At 36.9% G+C, this 20121-nt stretch overlaps 1 protein-coding gene across 1 annotated transcript in view; it reads left to right on the forward strand.

Moving 5' to 3' along the window:
• Nucleotides 1-20121, forward strand: part of LOC150107495 (uncharacterized) — a 1121546-nt gene that overhangs the window by 650455 nt on the left and 450970 nt on the right. Inside the window, exons 49-50 of the mRNA XM_090392112.1 lie at nt 210-323; nt 3767-3880. Coding sequence (XP_090248238.1) covers nt 210-323; nt 3767-3880 — 228 coding nt within the window. The remainder of the gene's footprint in view (nt 1-209; nt 324-3766; nt 3881-20121) is intronic.

The following is a 20121-nucleotide window of genomic DNA, read 5'->3' on the forward strand; positions in this document are numbered from 1 at the left end:
ACCTCTGCACACTTTAAATGGTTCCAACAGTTAGGTATGTCATCACCTGGTATGTTGTATTTGCCTTGATAGATAGCTTATTTTTAAAACTAAGTTGTAACACATTTCAAACTAGCTTGCAGGACAGATTTAATTTTTACTATAACACATATTCTTATTACTATTAAATAATATTTTAGACTTACAGTTGTTTTTTTTTTCTTTTATAGTCAAAAATGAAAACTCTACACTCAGATTTGAATAACTTGGAAGAAGGATTAGATAAAACAGTTCCTATTGCTCGTGATATTCAAAGTCTCATTGTCCAAATTAAGGAGATAAACGTAAGTTAATAAAGCATAAATTGCTTTGATTTGACATATAATGTTCCTTTATGTGTGTTTTCTAGAAATGATATAAATGATATACCATTTGGACATGATATAAATACTTGCAGCATCTCATTAGAGCTACCTAATATTAATAACTTTTGTTTTTAAATTTTAAAGTAGCCTTATCTTTATATTAAGAAACAAAATGCTGATAAAGATAAGTATGTTTCCATTGCAACATATAATTATAGTTATTTGTTATACTGTTATTATAGTAATAATAACAGTATAACAAATAACTATAATTATATGTTGCAATGGAATGACACCTTAACAAAACTCAGGATTCACCAAAGGAGGCCTACAGCACTATACAATTTACCATCCACACTATGATATTGATAATTGTTTAGTTCATTCTGAAAGTTTTTTTGCTTTGTTATAAATTAAGTTAAAGATGCTAAGAAATTATATTCTTGTTTAATCCTTTATCCAAGTGTAAGCGAACAAAACAAACTTGTGTGTGAAGTATCTTCACCGCTAGGCTACTTCTATATAGAGGCAATGACTTTATTTTCATGATCTTAGCAATTAATATGAAGTCACTAGCCTCTAATATACAAGTAGCCTAGTCATGAAGATACTTCATGCACAAACTTTGTTTGCTATAAAATGTATTATAAAAGAATATAATTTCTTGCCATCTTTAATTTAATGTACAGTTCACTCTCTGTACTACAATATCTGTTACTATTCTACACCATATTTTTGTCTGTTAAGTGCATATTTTCTCTGGCTGATTTGCTTGTTATTCTTGACAAAAAAAGGGAAACAGTTAACAGTTTCCAGAATGGAGGAACCCTGCTACTTCTGTACGAGTATGGGATGATTAGCCTTCAACTGTGAAATATGTTTACATAAAGTTTCCTCTCATCATGACATGAATCAAACTGTAGTGTTTGCCCATTGAAGGTACATATCCTGTCATTCTTCTGCTAACTACACTGTGGAGGCACTATATTATTATTATTAAGTGACAATTCCAAGACGTACAAGGATTCATCAAGGAGAGGGCACACTCTACTGTCTGTCTCCACTATTTAATACACCTACTACACATCATTATATACAATACTACTACTACTACTAGTACATTACACTGCTACTATCATCATTATATACATGCAAATATACCATTTGCTGCCCACCACACTAGTAATTTTTGACTGTAAATTGTATGTGTTCTCAAGGCTGATTTGCCTGTATGCAGGATGAAAAATCCAAGTTTATGGGAGAAAAACTTGCTACCTTCATATTGTCTCCTTCATGATCCATTGACAGACCTTGTGTATGGGACATGTTTGTGGTAGAAAGGATCTCCCAGCACTGGTGTTTTTCATTCTTTTTGTTTTCTATACTTCCCATATTCTTGCTCTACTTCTCCTGAGTTTTTTTTACTGTCCTGTTTTCCAGACCACCATCACTGTGGATCTGGTGCCCTGCCAGTGTTTGTCATGCAGTGCAAACTGTAGACATCTGGATAGGAGAATCTGGTAGCCTTGAATTACTTTACCTGCTGCTTGCAAAGACAGGCAGTTCTGGATGGCCCAGCCAGAATAATTTGGTTAGGGGGCTTGCCTGGAAGAGTCAATGGTGTTGTAGTATACCCTGATTCAAGAATAAGACCCATGGCTTACTGCATTCCTGGAATAGCATCTGGAATAACTCTGGCATTCTACTTCTGAGCACATTTCCTCCTTGCTAGATACCGTGTGAGTGTGTGGTGCTAAACCAGAAATTCCTTTCATCGTGAATACTTCATCCTTGGATTCCTGTGGCCTCTCACAAGGCCATAATAAATGCAGATATACTGTAAATACATAATTTCTTGACAGAAATAAGGAACAATAGATATCTGGCACACATATAAATGCACCAGTGTTTCTCATCATCCATGTAGAATCAAAAAAGCATTTGAGAAAATATCACATTTCCTTATAAGTGTTTAGAAGGGTTGGAAGGAATCCCCAAAATAGTTTAAACTCCATGATATTATGGCTAAAACATCACATCTGTGAGCAACATCAGTGGGAGGAATAAATCATAATTACTGCACAAAATGCCAGACTAGTCTGAATGTTTGATATCAACATGGGGGATTCCAGATAAGAAGATATGTTCAAAGCTTAAAGGCCAAAGAGTGACAAATATGAGACACATCCCAGAGTATAGGGATGGTCATCTGGTTCTGACAAGGAAGATCATCTTTATTTTTGATACACCCAAACCTTCAACATTATTGGTAAAAGCAAAATATCAGAACTCTCCTGATAGACTTAGGCTGTACATCTATAATCCAATAAGATATTTTAAATGTCAGAAATATGGGCTTTCCCAAACTGCATTCTGTGCTTGATTTCTATTCCATACTCCATATGAAGGAATAGTAGTTAAATCACTGAATATCCCACCCATGAAAGGTTATTTGCAAATCTATAGTACATTTTGTACATGGGTAGGTTAAGGATTTTTTTTCTATTTTTGTCAATTATATATATATATATATTTTTTTTTTTGTATTTTTACCTTTTTTTAGCATAGTCTAGAAAACATATGCTAGAGACCAAACATGGAATTTTATGGTCTCACACTGGACAATGAAATTCATCTTCGACTTGAAAACTATCACAAGCCTTCATACTTATGGCATGATTCAAACCCACAGCCTATTCAAAAAAAAGAGTACTTTCCAATGGTTTATATATCTTAGCTGCCATCAGACAATCAAAGTTACAAATGGTGTCATCCAACTATCACCTATTCAAACACTGTGTCAAAATGAATGAAAACGAACCACAGGTGTTTGTAATATGCTACTAAAATAAAATCCCTGCCAATGATATGGGGGAAGTATTTTCTGTCCACGTTGGAAAAACTTGTATATTATATGTTAAACTGTCTTATGGCTGTTGGATCTGCATATATTAAAGAATTATCATAAACTCCATAATCCATTATCATAAGGTCATACTCATCTCACCAACTTTTTCCTATTGTGGAAGTGATGATGATGATATACTATGTGTGAGTACTGTGAATCTTCTTTAAACTATATTTTAAGATATTGCTCTTATTTTTTTTTAATGAGTGCATTCATTATTTTACCACTTTTAACAATTTTCCTGAGACTTATATACACTCAGATTTTATTTTATGTAGTTATACATACAAATTAACTAAAAATGCATAAATACATAAAGAATTTACACATTTTCATCTTGATAACTTAAATGAAGATTAAGGAAACTATGTTGTATAAATACTGTAACAACATTTGAATTGTTATGTAGCTGTTCAAGATTAAGATAATTGAAATGTAATAAATTTTAAATAGAAAATGTAAGTTTTTTTCCTCATTATAATTAGAAAGCTAAAAAAATATATTTTTAATGCAGGCATTTCAGACTTCATTGGTAAAATCAAGAAAGGAGTTTGAAGATGTAGACAAACAGTGTGACAAAATAATTAGCCATGGTTATACTCCAGATCCTAAAGGATATAAAGATCAAGTAGGTTTATATAATTATAATACTATATTTTGATATGTATTTCTAATAGTGTTGTAATATTAATATACATGTGAATTTATTCAAATCAGAAAAATATTAGAGATAGTCATCTAAAGCAACAAATATTTAGATACAATATATATTGTGCATTAGATACCGTGTCAAAGAGTATCCAGTTTTGACCTTCTTTGGCTAAAAACCTCATTCTACCAAGTTCACATGCTGGCTCTACCACTCTCTTAATGCTAAAAACCACTCTTAACTCTTCCATTACCTTTCCCCCTCAATGTTAGTTTTCTTCAAGCTAACTTTCGTAACAGCAAAGTCATCTATCTTGGTGACTTCAATGTTCATAACACCCCCATAATGCATAGGATTATACATGTCCATAAGGATATGTGCGTTACATGGCAAGATGCTAAGGCAACTGATGTCAAGTCATTAGCTTCTAAAGGGTGTCCCAAAATTCACGCAAGATTTAAATTTAGTGCCATTTGTGCGGTAAAGTGTTGCCAACGAGAAAAAAAGACAGCGTGACAGCTGACAGTTCAGGGTTATTAAAAATGGAGCGCTACACAAAAGAACAACGTATTTTCATTGTTGAGCAATATTTTAAAAATAATGAAGGTTTGGTAGCTACAGTTCGCAATTTTCGTACAAAATATGGTCGGAATAGTGATTTAACTTCATCAACTGTGAAGAGATTTAAAAAATTCAAGGAAACTGGATCAATTAGTGATCTTATACACTCTGGCCCTCCTTCAACAAGTCGTTCAACAGAAAACATCGAAGCAGTTCGTGAGAGTGTTGCTGAGAGTCCAGGAACATCAATTCGGCACCGTGGTCTTGAATTGGGCATTTCGAGAAGCTCTCTACAGCGTATTCTCACGAAAGATTTGCATCTTTATGCTTACAAAGTTCAATTGACTCAAGAACTGAAGCCTACTGACCACACACAGCGAAGAGAGTTCATTGAATGGATTATGGAACAACAACAAGTGGATGCTTATTTTTCGAACAAAATCATCTTCAGCAATGAGGCTCATTTTCATCTTGATGGCTTCGTTAATCGACAAAATTGTCGCATTTGGGGTTCAGAAAATCCACGAGTGATTGTTGAGAAACAAACGCATCCACAACGTGTCACTGTTTGGTGCAGATTTTGAGCTGGAGGCATTATCGGTCCATTCTTCTTCGAAAATGCAGCTGGTAAGGCAATAACAGTTAATGGTGCTCGCTATCGCAGCACGATAATCCAGTTTTTTGTGCCTAAATTGCAAGATATGGATTTGGACGACATGTGGTTTCAACAAGACAGTGCCACATGCCATACAGCCCGAGAAACATTCAATTACTGCATGAGTCATTTCCTGGTCGTGTAATTTCCCGTTTTGGTGATCAGAATTGGCCGCCAAGATCATGTGACTTAACGGCGTTGGACCTTTTTCTTTGGGGTTTTTTTTTTTGAAGTCTAAGGTTTATGCCAACAAGCCCATGACCACCCATGCCTTGAAGGAGGAAATTGAGCGAAATTCAGCCACATTTATGCAAAACGGTCATGGAAAATTTCTATAAAAGAGTGCATATGTGCCAGCAAAGCTGTGGAGGCCATTTACCTGATATGCTATTCCATGCATAACCCTATACTGTATACTTTATGAATCAATAAGAAATTACAATTTTTAATTAAAAACCTGTGTTTTTTATCAAAATTACTTCTTGCGTGAATTTTGGGACACCCTGTATATACAAGTAGTCCAATCACAAAGTGCCTTCATTACAAACTTTGCTTATATTTCAATAAAGGATGAAACCAAGAATATAATTTCTTAGCATCTTTAATTTATAGTATAACAAGTGAAAAAACTTTCACCATCTAAAGTGTGACAGCTTTTGGCTACTTGTATATGGAAATATGACTTCTGCATTACTTCAACATTGGTATCACTTCTGGGTCTGACTCCCACTGATCAGCTCAACTAGTAGACATATAGAAGATTCACAAACTTAATCTCCAGGCTTACATGTACATGGATAAAGGTATTGATACCCGTCTTGATCGAATTTATATCTCTTCTTCCCTTATAAAAAGGAATAATTCAGATAAAAACATCTTGACATCCACATGTCAGATCATAATTCAGTTCTACTTAATTCTGCTGCATGGAACAAGTAGAGATCAGTTCTGGATCATGAAGGCTTCCATCAAATTTTCTGTTGATCTTTTCAACCAAATTCCAGACCTTTTCTTCAAATTGGAATGTTACCTGGAACTGGGATGTGTGGTTAAAATTTAAACAAGCAGTAAAACAGAATATGATGGAATGGGAAATGAATAAGCTTTCCTCAAAAGAAAAAAGTTGAAAGATCTGTATATAAAGAGAGAAGTTGGTTTGCAGCAAACCGATTCAGTGGTCTAGAATGTAACAACATCATTAGAAATGTTAACATAGAGATAGAAATGGAAAGGCATAAACAAGCAGAGGAATGAAATTTTAAAATAAGAATGCAGCAGCACTTAGCAGATAGCCTTTCGGCTGCATTATTCTATAGACAATTGACTAAATTCTGCAAAGAAAGCACTATCACTCAAATCTGCATTGATGGAGAAGACATGTTCACCACTCAAAACATACTTGACTCTTTTCAAAAATACTATAAAAATCTGTTTGAAGACATTAGTACTGTGGGAAATTATAACTCTTGGAAATTGGAACTCTTGGCTTTCCTGTTCATATCCAAGATGGACTTGACAAACCCATTACAGCATCTGAAGTTATCACAGCCTATAGAGAATGCCAGACAAGGACCTCGATGGTATAGGGACAAAACTTTACTGTAAGGCTTAGGATTCTATTCTTCCCATTCTAGTTATACTATGTAATACTTTTCTCTCATCAGGACACATACCAAGTGAATTTGTAGCAAGCCATACCATCATCATTCCAAAACCTATTAGACACCTCACCTTAATCAGCAGCTGGAGACCTATTTCTCTATCTAATATTCTACAAGATATTTTTATGCATTATCAATAACAGGCTCAAAGTGGGAATGAGATACATAATTAAAAGCACACAGGTGTGTGTGGAGTTCCAGGCCGAGCAGTAGAATTTTATCTATTTCTGATATGTGATCTAATCTGCTTAGTTAATACGAAAAAGCAAACCATCACAGTGCTATAATTAGACCTTACTCAAGTATTTGATAATATCTGGCATCCATTTCTGTTCCACATCCACTAACAAATTGGTTTGAGTAAAAAGCTACTATCTGTTATTAAAGAAGCCTATGCCAATTCAACTAATCATCTACCAGTTAATGGGTTCCTATGAGACACAGTCAAAATTCAAAAACGAGTCAAACTAGGTTGGCCTCTTAGTTCATTGCTCTTTGCATTTGTTGTTGAACCTTGCAGGAAGTCAACAATACATGTGCTTTGCGAGGAATAACATGTGCTTTGTGAGGAATAACTCATCATTTCCTTCAACTATGAAGGAAAATAAGGTATTGGCATATTCTTATGATGAAGTGGACACATTGAAGGATAATTATTCCATATACATCTTTTTTCATATTTTAAAAAATTCAGCAAAATCAGTAGATTAACTGCTAATGCAGACAAGACAAAATTAAGGAGGCATTCTTTTTAGACTAACCCCTAAGGGAGAATCCCCTCATTATACTCGAACTTCCCTTCTCCACTTACCCAATATTACCAGTTCAAGAACTTATATACAAGAAGATTGAAAGAAAACGTCAGAGGACTGGAAAATTGGGGAACTTTTCTCTAAAGTCTTACTACTCAAAACCATAATCTTCCCTTCTCAGTTATACATAATAAATATTACAGACATCACAGAAGCTGAAGAAAAGCAATTTTTTAGTTCCACCAATACCAAGGAGTTAGAAAGAAATTTCTTCGACTATCTAAGAAGCATGGAGGATTTGGGTTTCCAATCTTAAAATTCTGTATTTAAGTAATACAGTTTCAAAAATCCATAAAATATTGCAGACCAATCACACATATATTACCTTTTCTTATTCTACCTGAGTTTTCATCTCCCCCCCCCCCTGTTTGGAGTAAATTATTATAAAGGTCCAAAAACTACAGAAACAGCAAGAGTTAAGCAGGGTTGAAAAAAGAAAAAAGCAGGTGATCCGAAAGAATAATAAAGATCGACCGAAGAAAAAGGAAAGCAAGTTGAGAAAATTATGTATGGAGACTTAATAATCAGGAGAGTACTTTACACCAGAAAAAGTTGGTTGATTGGTAGAGTCTCTGCTACTAATGGCTTCTGCAAAAAGTTAAGCAAGTCTGAGCATGATTATTAGTTAGAAGGGGACCAATCGTTCGATGCTGCTGGCACTCTGCTGAGGACTGTCTCTCACAGGGTTAACTTCAGCCTGTAAACCGACATATGTCAGACCTCTGTGCCCTCGGGGCACATGGGGATATGACAATGACTTTACAAAAAGTATGACAAAATCGTGTTTCCTGGGAGCAAAATAGCAAAAATTCACGGCATTAATCACGTCGTCTGGTTGCAAAAAGGTAAGGCAAAGGAAATGATTGTCTTAGTTGGTATCAATGATTTGAGGGGCGAGAAGTAGTCTATGAGGGAGGATGTAAAGGAGTTGTTAAAAGAGGCAAAACTGAAGAGCGAGAAGGCAAAGATTCAGTCTCCTATCATGCTATGATAGAGAAGAATTGAGTTGGAGGGCATTGAGTCTATGTGTAGATTGTGCAAAATGAATGATGCAGAATTTGTGGATCTGTGGTCTCTGTTTGACAGAAAGAAGGATTTGTACAATGCAAATGGACTGCATCTGAATAGTTTTGGTGTTAGGTGTCTGCAGAGAGAGAGCTTTGTTCACTGAGCATGCTGACATGCAAATTCAGCGAAACTTAAGCAGTTAGGGTGGAAGCAAGTGGGTTTGTGACGGCACCAATGAAGTGAGTAAGTGTGAGAATGATCAAGTGAGGAATCTAGTCTCTCAAGCAAAAATATTGAATAGGGTGGTCAATTCAGAAAGTAAAGGTGGGTGGGAGAATAAAGGATGTTGCCATTTCTATATACTAATGCCAGAAGTGTCAAGAACAAGAGGGAGGAATTTTTGGCATTGCTTAGTGCAACTTCGCCAAAAGTTATAGGCATTAGTAAGACTTGGCTAATAGCAGATGATGCAGTTACAGAAATTCAGTGTGAAGGGTTTAGTATTTTCAGGGAAGATAGGATGGGGGAGAGAGTACTGCAGATGATAGCAGATGAATTGCAACCAAAAAGAATAGGAGACAGGCAGGAGGGTGGCTGTTCATTTGAGGCAATCTGGTGTGAGATTAAGACCAATAACACAAAATATACAGTTGGTTGTTGCTATAGACCAGGAAGTTCCACAGATGATCTGGAAGACATGCATCACCAAATTAGTGCAATGAGTACAGGTTGAGTGATTATTATGGGGGGGGGGAACTTCAACTATGGCGATGTGTACTGGAAGGAAGGAGAAACATCACATGGCAGAAAGGAAATAGAATTTATACACTTGCTGAGGGATAATTACTTTATCAACACGTGATGGAGATGACTAGGGGTGGGAGAGTATTGGACCTGGTCATAGGATCAGAAGAGCTATCCATAACCAGGTCACAACATGCCTCTAATTGGTGAAAGTGACCATGCAGTCTTGCCTTGGGAGATTGTAAAACGTGAGGAATATTCTATCAACAAGGGATATTTGTGGAACTACAAGGCAGGTGATTGTAACATGATTAGGAAAAAGCTTAAATCTATACAATGGCATAAAACACTGCAGGGTAATTATGTTAGTAGTGCATGGAATATAGTTAAGGGTCTTCTAGAAGAAGCAGTATTAATTTGTGTACAGTAAGTGGGATTCATCGGGTAGGAGTTAGATGAATGAGTAATATCATTAAGCATGAGCTGCAGAAGACAAAAAGGCTGTGGAGGGCATATAAACAGAAAGGTGACCATCAAACTCATGAACAGTAGAAGGCTCGGGCAAGAAAGGTGATCAGTATCGCAAGGAAGGCAACAGATGATGGGAAGATTTAGCTGAGCAGGCTAGGGATCCCAGATACATTGGAAAATAATACGGGACACTTATGACTGAGGGTGACTAATTTTGAAACACCATGGTTTGAAGCAACAATCAGGGTAGATATATAATTTGCTTTTTCCATTTCCAGTTTGAATTGCTTGATTGCAAATGGAGCCAAAACATTTACAATTAACACTTATGTTTTCATTTGCCCACACATAAATTTTCTATCATATAACTTACGTATTATTTTAGATGTACAGTCCATTGATTGAAAACTCTGGTGTGAAAACACGTGTGATACACGAAAGTTGCTTCTTCTGCAACAAGATTCTTTTCCACTTCCCCCATCTCTTTCTTGGTAAAGAAATCACTGGCTTTTGCACTTGTACTAGCTTGAGATGCAGATTTATGTCTTTTCATAGCAATGTGCTGGGTAATGTCAGACTTTCCACCATGCTTGATGCTAAACAAGCCACCACAAGCAATACACTCCACTTTATCTAGCTCACCCAATTTAGTAGATTTTTTTAAATTGAGTTTTTAAAGCGTCTCTATAATCACACTTCCTTTTCGGCATTTTCAACGTTCAACAGGGCCACAGGAGAATTGAAAAACCATACATTTTAACAGCAGCCGTACAGTAATTAATACTCTGCAAGCACTAACCTGTTTCTCTTGGAGCAAGCTTCTAAAATGGCGTGGGCCAACAGACCGTTCCATGCTATTTAAAGCTGAGTCAATATCACAGCACACACCAGAATGTTAGTGCACATGAGCACTGTTCTAACAAACTTATCATTGTTGCAATGCTGCCACCACTCGCCTTGAGAAATAACAACGCATATACAATTCCCTGTAATGACGGAGAGTGATTTTTGTAATAGAATAGAAATTGTAACTCATCGATTTTGTTATTCAGTCTTGAACTCTAAAATGCAGGACAAAAAGCTGTCCCAAAGAGTTTTCTTGGCACAACGGGACGTATTAGCCAAAAATGGGATGATCCCGTATTTTATGGAACTTCTGGGATCCCTAGAGCAGGCGAAAGGAAATCCCATAGAGTTCTTTCTTTTGTTATGTGGCAAGTAAGAGGAAGAATAACTATAGAAGATTAACCTTAATAAATGATGATGGTCACAAGAAGACAGAAGCGGATAAAACAGTTGAGTTACTGAGTGACCACTTTGCAAGCATATATCTTCCTGGTGAGGTTACTACTTTAACCTATGTGACAGACACTAATCTGGGAACAGAGGTGGATGAATTGGAGGTTCTTACGATATTGCAGAATCTCAAATACAGCTATGGGATTAAATGGGATATCAGCCAGGGTTTTGCAAGAATGTTCAAGTGAACTGGCAATGCCTTTGACTAAGCTATTTAATTTAAATCTCAGCTCTTGTAGAGTTCCAAGGGAGTGGGAAGAGGGGGGGGGGAATTATTCCTTTGCATAAGGGAGATTCTAAGGCTACAGTAGCAAATTATAGAGCAATCAGTATCTCAAGCGCGGAGGTAAAGTACAGGAAAAATTGGTATAAAAAGAGAGTTCAAGAATGGGTAGATAAAAATATGATACTGTATGAGGATCAGCATGGCTTTGTGAAGGGTCGTTCATGCCTTAATAATTTACTAACTTTTTATAATTGAGTAATAGTTGAGTTGAATAAAGAAAATGGCTACACAATGATTTTGCTGGATTTTGGAAAGTCATTTGACAGAATGTCACATAGAACACTGTTACACAAAGTAGAACAAATGGGGATGGATATGACACTGGTTAAGTGGATAAGAGGGTGGCTTCTGGACAGATATCAAAAAGTGGTATATGGAGGGGCAGAATCGAATAAAAAAAAAGGTGACTAGTGTTAAAAACTGAACTGTGTTAAAAAAAAAAAAAAAAAAAAAGCTTTAATACAGTTCAGTGCTGGGATCATTGCTGTTTAATTTATACATAAATGTTATAGGAAATGGCTTGAAAGGAAATATTCAGTTGGCAGTTTATTTTTCACTTGGTTAGACTATAATAAATTTAGTTTAATCCTTTATCCAAGTGTGAGCAAACAAAGTTTGCACCTGAAGATATCTTCAGGACTGAATATGGTGTTGTACTACCTTACTGGGGTTGGATAAAGGATTAAACTAAATTTATTATTGAAATATTCAGTTGTTTGCTGATGATGCAAAATTAGGTAGATTAATAGTTATTCAAGGTGAAGTGGAGAGCTTGCAGGTTTAAACAGGCTGTCACTATGGGCAAAAGCTAATGGGTGTCAGTTTAATGTCAAGAAATGTAAAGTTATGCATTTTGGGATAAATAGATGACAAGCTGTGTATCACATTGATGGCACTGTACTGCCGGGAATAGATGAAGCTAGAGATTTAGTGGGGGGGTAGACAGATAGTTAAAGTTTAGAGGACATATTGCTAAAGTTGCTAAGGTATCCCATAAGATTACTTAGCTATTGAAGAACACATTAACAAGTGATAGGAAGCTGTTATTCCAATTTATAAGGCCTTGATACACACATCTGGATTACTGTGCTCAAGTCTGGTCCGCTGGGTTTCTTGGGAATGAGGAAGCAGTGGAGAGGATTCAGAGGCGAGTGACAATGATGGTGAGTGGCCTGTGGAATGTTCCCAGTGAGGATTGATTGAAGGAGTGCAGATTGTAGAAGTTGGTTAATAGGAGAAAAAGAGGGGGATATGACAGAAACATTTAAGTTACTTAAAGGATTTTATAGGATAAATGCCGTGGAAATGTTTCAGCACTTCACTAGAGGGGCCAGAACAAGGGGTCATCCCTGGAAGTTGAATAAAGGATGTTGTCAGTGGGTAGTGTGAGGACTAGATTTTTTGCTTGGAGAGTGGTGAATGAGTGGAAAAGATTGCCAGAGTTAGTTGTGAGTGCGTTTTCTGTTAATAGGTTCAAGGAGAGGTGTGATAGATTGGGTCTCCTGTGATGAGTCTTCAAACTCCATGGAGGTGCTTGTATATTATTAATCATAATAATAATACTGCTGGCCTGGTTGGCCAAGTGGTTAGCGTATCCCCCTCTACAGCCAAAAGGCTTTCAAATCTTGCCATGGGCATGAATGTTTGTGATTGTCTGTGAAAATACTAGTGGTGGTGGGCAATAGCGGCATTGGTGGATATGAAGTGTGGAGTGCGACATGGTGGAGAATGAGAGCTGTTGTGCAGGTGCCCACCCTCGATGTGTTGTTGGACTCCTTGGAGCTTTATTATTATTATTATTATTATTATGTGACACCTCCAGGGAGTCGAAAGACTCATCGAGGGAGAGTGTGGCAACAGCATCGAAAGATTGGTACCCTTCCAACTACTAACCGCGCTCAAGCTAGCTTAACTTTTTTTTGTGAGCCATTAGTAGCAGAGGTTCTACCAATCGACCAACCGTTGCTAGCTTGTTCCTGAATGCTACAACATTCTGTGCTTAACTCAAAGATTGTTACAACAATCTGGCACAGACATTCTTTGCATTAAAAAAAAAGTGAAATTTGGTATTAAGAAATCTTTAACCTCTTTTGCTGTGAACTTCCACAGTTGGGTACTGACAACAACACTTTGTTTCATAGCCTATTGTACTTTCAAGGATACCCTAACAGGAGGGATATTGCTTGGAGAATTGTATATGGCTGCCCTCCAGTCAATACCATCAAATAGAATATCAGTAGGGGGTGAATACTTTATCATTGGATATCCAATCTGTGACATCTGTTACTGATTGGAAAGTAGAACATGATTCTACAGCTTCCCTCTTACCCTATGTATTTGGAATAGATTATGGAAAATCTATGTTAGGCATTCCATTACTTACAACAGAAAAGGTTCTTTTTTTGCAGTACCCACCACCTGTCAACAATGGGAAGAGAATTTAGATTTTTATAATTAATGAATTAAAATACTGTTTATGGAAGGTTATGCCTCTAATTTTTTAGGAAATGACAACATAAACTAAATTATTAATTATAAAAACTTTAATTAATAACTACCTATCTTTTGGCTATGTTATGTTGCATCTTCAGGGATCACAAAACAATATGTGCATGCAGGCACTCATACTAAGCAAACAAGACTGAAGAAAGGCAACTAAAGTCAGTCCTAGAGTCCTAAAAGCCTACTCCCTAGCAAGCTAAATTGGGTTGTCTTGGCCTTTGGGCTGACGATCTTAGAATGTATGCTTCAGAAATTTGGGACAATCTCATGTACCCACCCAAATTTTTTGAGGTTTGGGAAGTTTTTTCAGAGCTGAGGCTGATTCATGGAATAATCTTTCATACTTGTACTTATTGTAGCGTAATAAAGTAGCCTTCTTCCAGTGCATTCTGTGGTGGGTGTCCAATGCATCGTCAGGAAGTTCTGAACGGCCGTATTGGTGGAACTGTATGTAGTCCTTGTGTTTAGATATCCTGATATTGGGATATACAACCCAATTTAGCCCTCTAGGGATGCACCTTTTAGGAACGTGTTAGCAGAGCTAGTCTCAGCAAGTCTTTTATCCTTGAAAGTACAATAAGTTATGAAACAAAGTGTTGTTGTTAGGTGGTATGGTCACTTAAACAGAATGGGAGAGGAAGATTAACAAAATAAGTGTTCTCTGCCAGGTTAGCAGGAAAAGACCCAGAGGAAAACCAAGATATAGTGGGTTGATAGAGTAAAAAGTGCCTAAGAAGACAGAAATATAAGATATGATAATGTTGGAGTCTTGACAGATAACAGATTGATTTAGAGGAAAATTGTTGATAGGAAGTTAGTAACGATGTAAGATTTTCATGTAGTACTATCATAATATTCTGTACACCCCATGAGGGTACATGTCAGGAATTTGATGATGATGATGATGTTTCTTTCATATCCCCCCCCCCTTTTTTTTTAATCTGTCAATCAACTTTTGCAATTCACAAATCCACAATCTATTGGAGCATTCCACTGACTACTCATCATCTTGGTCATTCACCTCTGAATTTTCTCCATCACTTCCTCATCCCCAAGAAACCCTGATGACCAGACCTGAACACAGTAATTTCGATGTGGTCGTATCAAGGCTTTATAAAGAGTAATGTAAATTCCTTTATCTCTGGTTGTTAGTGTGTTCTTCAGTAGCGAAGTAATCTGTGAGCTACCCTGGCCACTTTAGCAATATGCCCTCTAAACTTCAGCTCTCTATCTACTACTCACCCCTAAATACCTGACTTCATTTATTTTCTGGAGTATAGTTAATGGAGTACAGTTTTGGAGTTCAATTAATGTGGTACACTGCTTGTAATATTTTTTATTCCAAAATGCATAACTTTTCACTTTTCCACATTAAATTGATATCCATTATGGTTTGTCCTAACTGTTAGCCTATTTAAATCATCCTGCAAGCTCTCTACATCAACTTGATTAACTTGATGATGCAAAGTTGGGTATTACCTTACCCAACTTTGCATCATCAGAAAGCAACTATCTTCTCTCAAATACACACAATGCATCTTTTATAGACAACTTTGCACCATTTGGTCCATTTAGAAACAATCATAAAAGATGCATTATTAAAATGAGAACATGTGGTATTCATATTCTTTGACATAGCAAAAGCTTGTGACTCAGCCTGGAGATACAGCATATTAAAATATGCTCCAGAAGATGACCTTGATATGAAGGTTGAAACATCGAGTGTTGATTTTGGTTTATATTAAACTAAAGTTTTACTCAAACACGGTAATCGTCTCCATAATTTTCCAAACATATTAAAATACTTCTATAACATCAGAAAGCATCTTCGTGTATTTATGAAAAGCTTTCTGTGTAGCTGAATCTTCCAGGTCAGAGTGGGACGTATGAAATCTCATCCATATCATCAAAAAGAGGATGTTCTCCAATGCTCTGTAACACTCTTTGCTGTCAAAGTTAACTCAATCACTAAACTGCTTCTTCCCACTGTAATCAATGCTCTTTATGTTGATGATGTCACTCTTGTAACATTAGGATAATTGAAAGACATCAGGAAGCAATTGATCCTGTTTCTCTATGAGCTCTTTGTAATGGATTTAGGTGTTCAGCAGAAAAAGTGTCTCTGTACACTTCTGCTGAAAACACATTCTTCACTCGGGAACTGAGTTAAGAAATGGGGGGGCTGACTATTATTCCAGTGGCAACAGAAGCCAGTTTCTTAGGACTCATCTTTGACAGAACTTTTATGTTCCTTCCATGCATTTGTCAACTAAAAGATAAGTGCAAGAGCGCATTTAATCTATTTGATTGGAGGACAGATCCTTATTCACTGTTTTATCTTTATTATGTGGTCATATGTTCAAGGCTGGATCATGGGTGTCAAGTCTAACGGTTCTGCAAGGCAGAGTATTCTGCAATTGTTGGCTCCCACCTATCATGAGATATATGGATAGTTGCTGGTGCCTTTTGCACATCATACACTCAAAGTCTGTATGTTGAAGCAAATGAACTGGTTCTATCACTTAGAAGGAAACACTTCTCTCTAACTTTAAACTATGCCCTAAAAATTAAGTCTCTCATAGAGTATCCTACATGGACTAGTATTTATTTCTTTGGGAAGTTCGATACCACACACGTCAGACTGCCACATGACCTTGTAGGTGTGTATTAGAGATTAAGCATGCTATTGACAAATGTTGACAACATTATCTTCACGAAGCATACAAGCATAGGATTCTTTCATAGCAAGTTTTTACTCCATCCTGCAACTGCTCATTTTGTCAAATATAGAAGCCTCATATACTATCATCTGTCTATCTGCAATTGTTTAATGTGTGCAAGGCAGTACACCTTGGATTCTTGCCATCTGTACTGATAGCTCAAGATCTGAGTCCCCTGTTGATTTTTCTCTGTTTCCTGGTATTATTATGAGGCGGTCTGGTGTGAAATAGTGACCAACGCAACTAAATATACAGTTGGATGCTGCTATAGGCCGGGGGGGGGGGGTACAGGGGGAGATATTGAATTCAGGCATCAGCAAATTAGTGCAATGAGTGCAGGTTTAATGATTATTATGGGGGATTTTAATTATGGTGATATCAATTGGATGGAGGAAATATCACGTAGCAAAAAGGAAATGGAGTTCATACATCTACGAGATAATTACTTGAAACAGCACATAACTGAAAGGACACGTGGTGTGAGAGTATTAGACCTGGTTATTGGTTTAGAGGATATATCCATAAGTAAGGTGTCCTCGTTACCTCCAATTGGTGAAAGTGATCATGTGGTATTGACTTGGGAGGTTGCACAATCTGTGGATTTTTCTGTAAGAAGGAGTATGTACGGAACTACAGGTTAGGCAATTATAACAAGCTTCGGAGTGATCTTGCAGCCATCCTATGGCAGAACATATTGCAGGGGAAAGATGTTAGCAGTGCATGGGATAAAATCAGCAGGTATCTGAGGAAAGCAATATCAGATTGTGTCCCCATGGTCAGGAAAACAAACAAGGTTGGCATGAGATTGATGAGCAGTAGTATCAAGCTTGATCTACAAAAAAAGAAAATGTTATTGAGAATGTACGAGGAGAAATGTGATCAGTACACTCATGAGCAGTACAAGGCTCAAGCTAGGAAAGTTACCAGCATAGTAAGAAAAGATAAATCAGACTATGAGAAGACCTTAGCCAATGAGATCAAGGATAATCCCAAAGAGTTCTTCCGCTATGTGGCAAGTAAAAGGAAGAATGACTTTGGAAGGATAACTTTAGTGGGTGCTGATGGTATTGAGGTGACAAAATCAGATGTAATTGTTGAGTTGCTGAGTGATCACTTTTCAAAAGTCTATCACCCAAGTGAGGATATCTCTGCACCTATAGCAATAACTAATGTGAGAATTGAAGCTAAGAAATCAGAGGTATTTAATATATTGCAAAATTTAAATACAAACACTGCTGTAGGTTTAGATGGAATATCAGCTCGGGTGTTGTGTGAATGTGGAATTGTCAACCCCCTCTTACTTGAATATTTAACTTAAGTTTGAACTTTGGTATGGTCCCTAGGGAGTGGAAGTTAGGTAAAATGGTTCCTTTGCATAAGGGTGGCTCTAAAACTGTGGTAGTTAATTACAGACTAATCACCATCTCAGGAGTAGTGGTAAAAGTATTGGAAAAGTTGGTTAAAGACAAAATTCAAGAATGGGTGGATCAGGATATGATACTCAATAGAGGCCAACTTGGTTTTGTTAAAGGTAGATCCTGCCTTAGCAATCTATTAACTTTTTATAATAGAATGACATCTGAGTTGGACAAAGGAACTGGCTACACTATAATAAATTTAGTTTAATCCTTTATCCAAGTGTGAGCAAACAAAGTTTGTGCCTGAAAATATCTTCAGGAACTGGGGTAAGGTAGTACAACACCAGGCAACTTGTAGCAAAGGTGGACCAAGCTAACATCACTCCTATCCCAGTATCTCCCATAATGCAAAACACATCTCCTTGCAGATATGTATAATGTTATGCATTAAGGGAAGGGCCACTACCCAGACTAGTTTCAACCTTTATTGAGGTCTCTTCAGTGGGAGCCAGGCCCAGAAGTGGAGATACCAGGCCGAAGCAACAGCGAGGTCATCTTTACCTATAGGAGTTGCCAAAAGGTGTGCCACCTTTTTATTAAATTACTCTGGATTTAGAGAAAGATATTGAAAGTTTATTTTTCACTTGGTTAGACTATAATAAATTTAGTTTAATCCTTTATCCAAGTGTGAGCAAACAAAGTTTGTGCCTGAAAGCACCTGAAGAAAAATGAACTTTCAAGAACTGGCTACACAGTGGTACTTCTGGAATGTGCTAAGGCTTTTGACAGGATACCCCATGGAACACTGTTACACAAATTGGAGCAGATGGGAATGGATACTAAATTGGTGATATGGATAGGAGAATGGCTCAGGGAAAGATACCAGAAGGTGGTGTATGGTGGAGCCGAGTCTGGGATGAGGCAGGTGACCAGTGGTGTGCCTCAGGGCTCTGTGCTTGGGCCATTGTTGTTTAGTTTGTATTTATATAATTTTATATAATTTATATATTTTATATATTTATATAATTTTCATTTCCTATATCATTTATCCTATAAATGATATAGGAAATGGCTTAAAGGGAGACATACAGTTGTTTGCTGATGATGCAAAGTTGGGTAGCATGATAAAAAATCAAGCTGATGTTGAAAGTTTGCAGGATGATTTAAATAAGCTGGTAGAATGAACAAAAGGCAATGGATGTCAGTTCAATGTGGAAAAGTGTAAAGTCATGCATTTTGGGATTAAAAGACTACCAGCTATGTACTACAGTGATGGAACAGTATTCCAAAAGATTGATGAGGCTAGGGACTTAGGGGTGTTGGTGGATAGGGAGATGAAGTTCAGGGGACACATTGCTAAGGTGTCCAAGATTGCACATAGGATTACTTGGTTGTTGAGGAACACACTAACATCCAGAGATAAATAGGTTATTATTTCCCTTTATAAAGCATTGATGCTTCCACATTTGGATTACTGTGCTCAGGTCTGGTCAGCTGGATTCCTTGGAGATGAGGAGGCTGTGGAGAGGGTTCAGAGAAGAGTGACTAAGTTGGTGAGTGATGTAAAAAATGCCCCCTACATTGATAGATTGAGAGCTTGTGTATTGCAGAAGTTGGTTGATAGACAGAGAAGAGGGGATATGATAGAAACATTTAAATTACTGAAAGGTTTTTATAGGATTGATGCAGGAGAAATGTTTCGGCTGTGTGATAGTGATGGAAGAACAAGAGGTCATCCCTGAAAATTGAAGAAGAGTGTGGTTAACAAGAGTGTCAGAACAAGGTTTTTTGCCTGGAGGGTGGTGAATGAGTGGAATTCATTGCCTGACTTAGTTGTGAGCTCTTTGTCTGTAAATGAATTCAAGAAGAGATATGACAGATATTGTTTTGCTAGTTTGGGTCTCCCACGATGAGTCTACTGACTCCATGGGGATACCCATAATAATAATAATAATATATCCAATCAGATCCCACTTGATTGCATTAATACAATATAGCAAAACTGCATGCCATTTAGCTTGCAAGTCGTCTCTTGTGTATAATCCACATCCAGTGCTTTATGATGTTTTACAACTGTTGTATAAAATGAGGACCTTTAATTTTAATGTTTGATTATGCTGGATTATGCAGCCACAATGGAATT

This window comes from Typopeltis vanoorti, chromosome 4, assembly GCF_054136105.1.
Source record: "Typopeltis vanoorti isolate ZY-2024b chromosome 4, IOZ_Tvanoo_1.0, whole genome shotgun sequence".
In the NCBI taxonomy this organism is placed as follows: domain Eukaryota; kingdom Metazoa; phylum Arthropoda; class Arachnida; order Uropygi; family Thelyphonidae; genus Typopeltis; species Typopeltis vanoorti.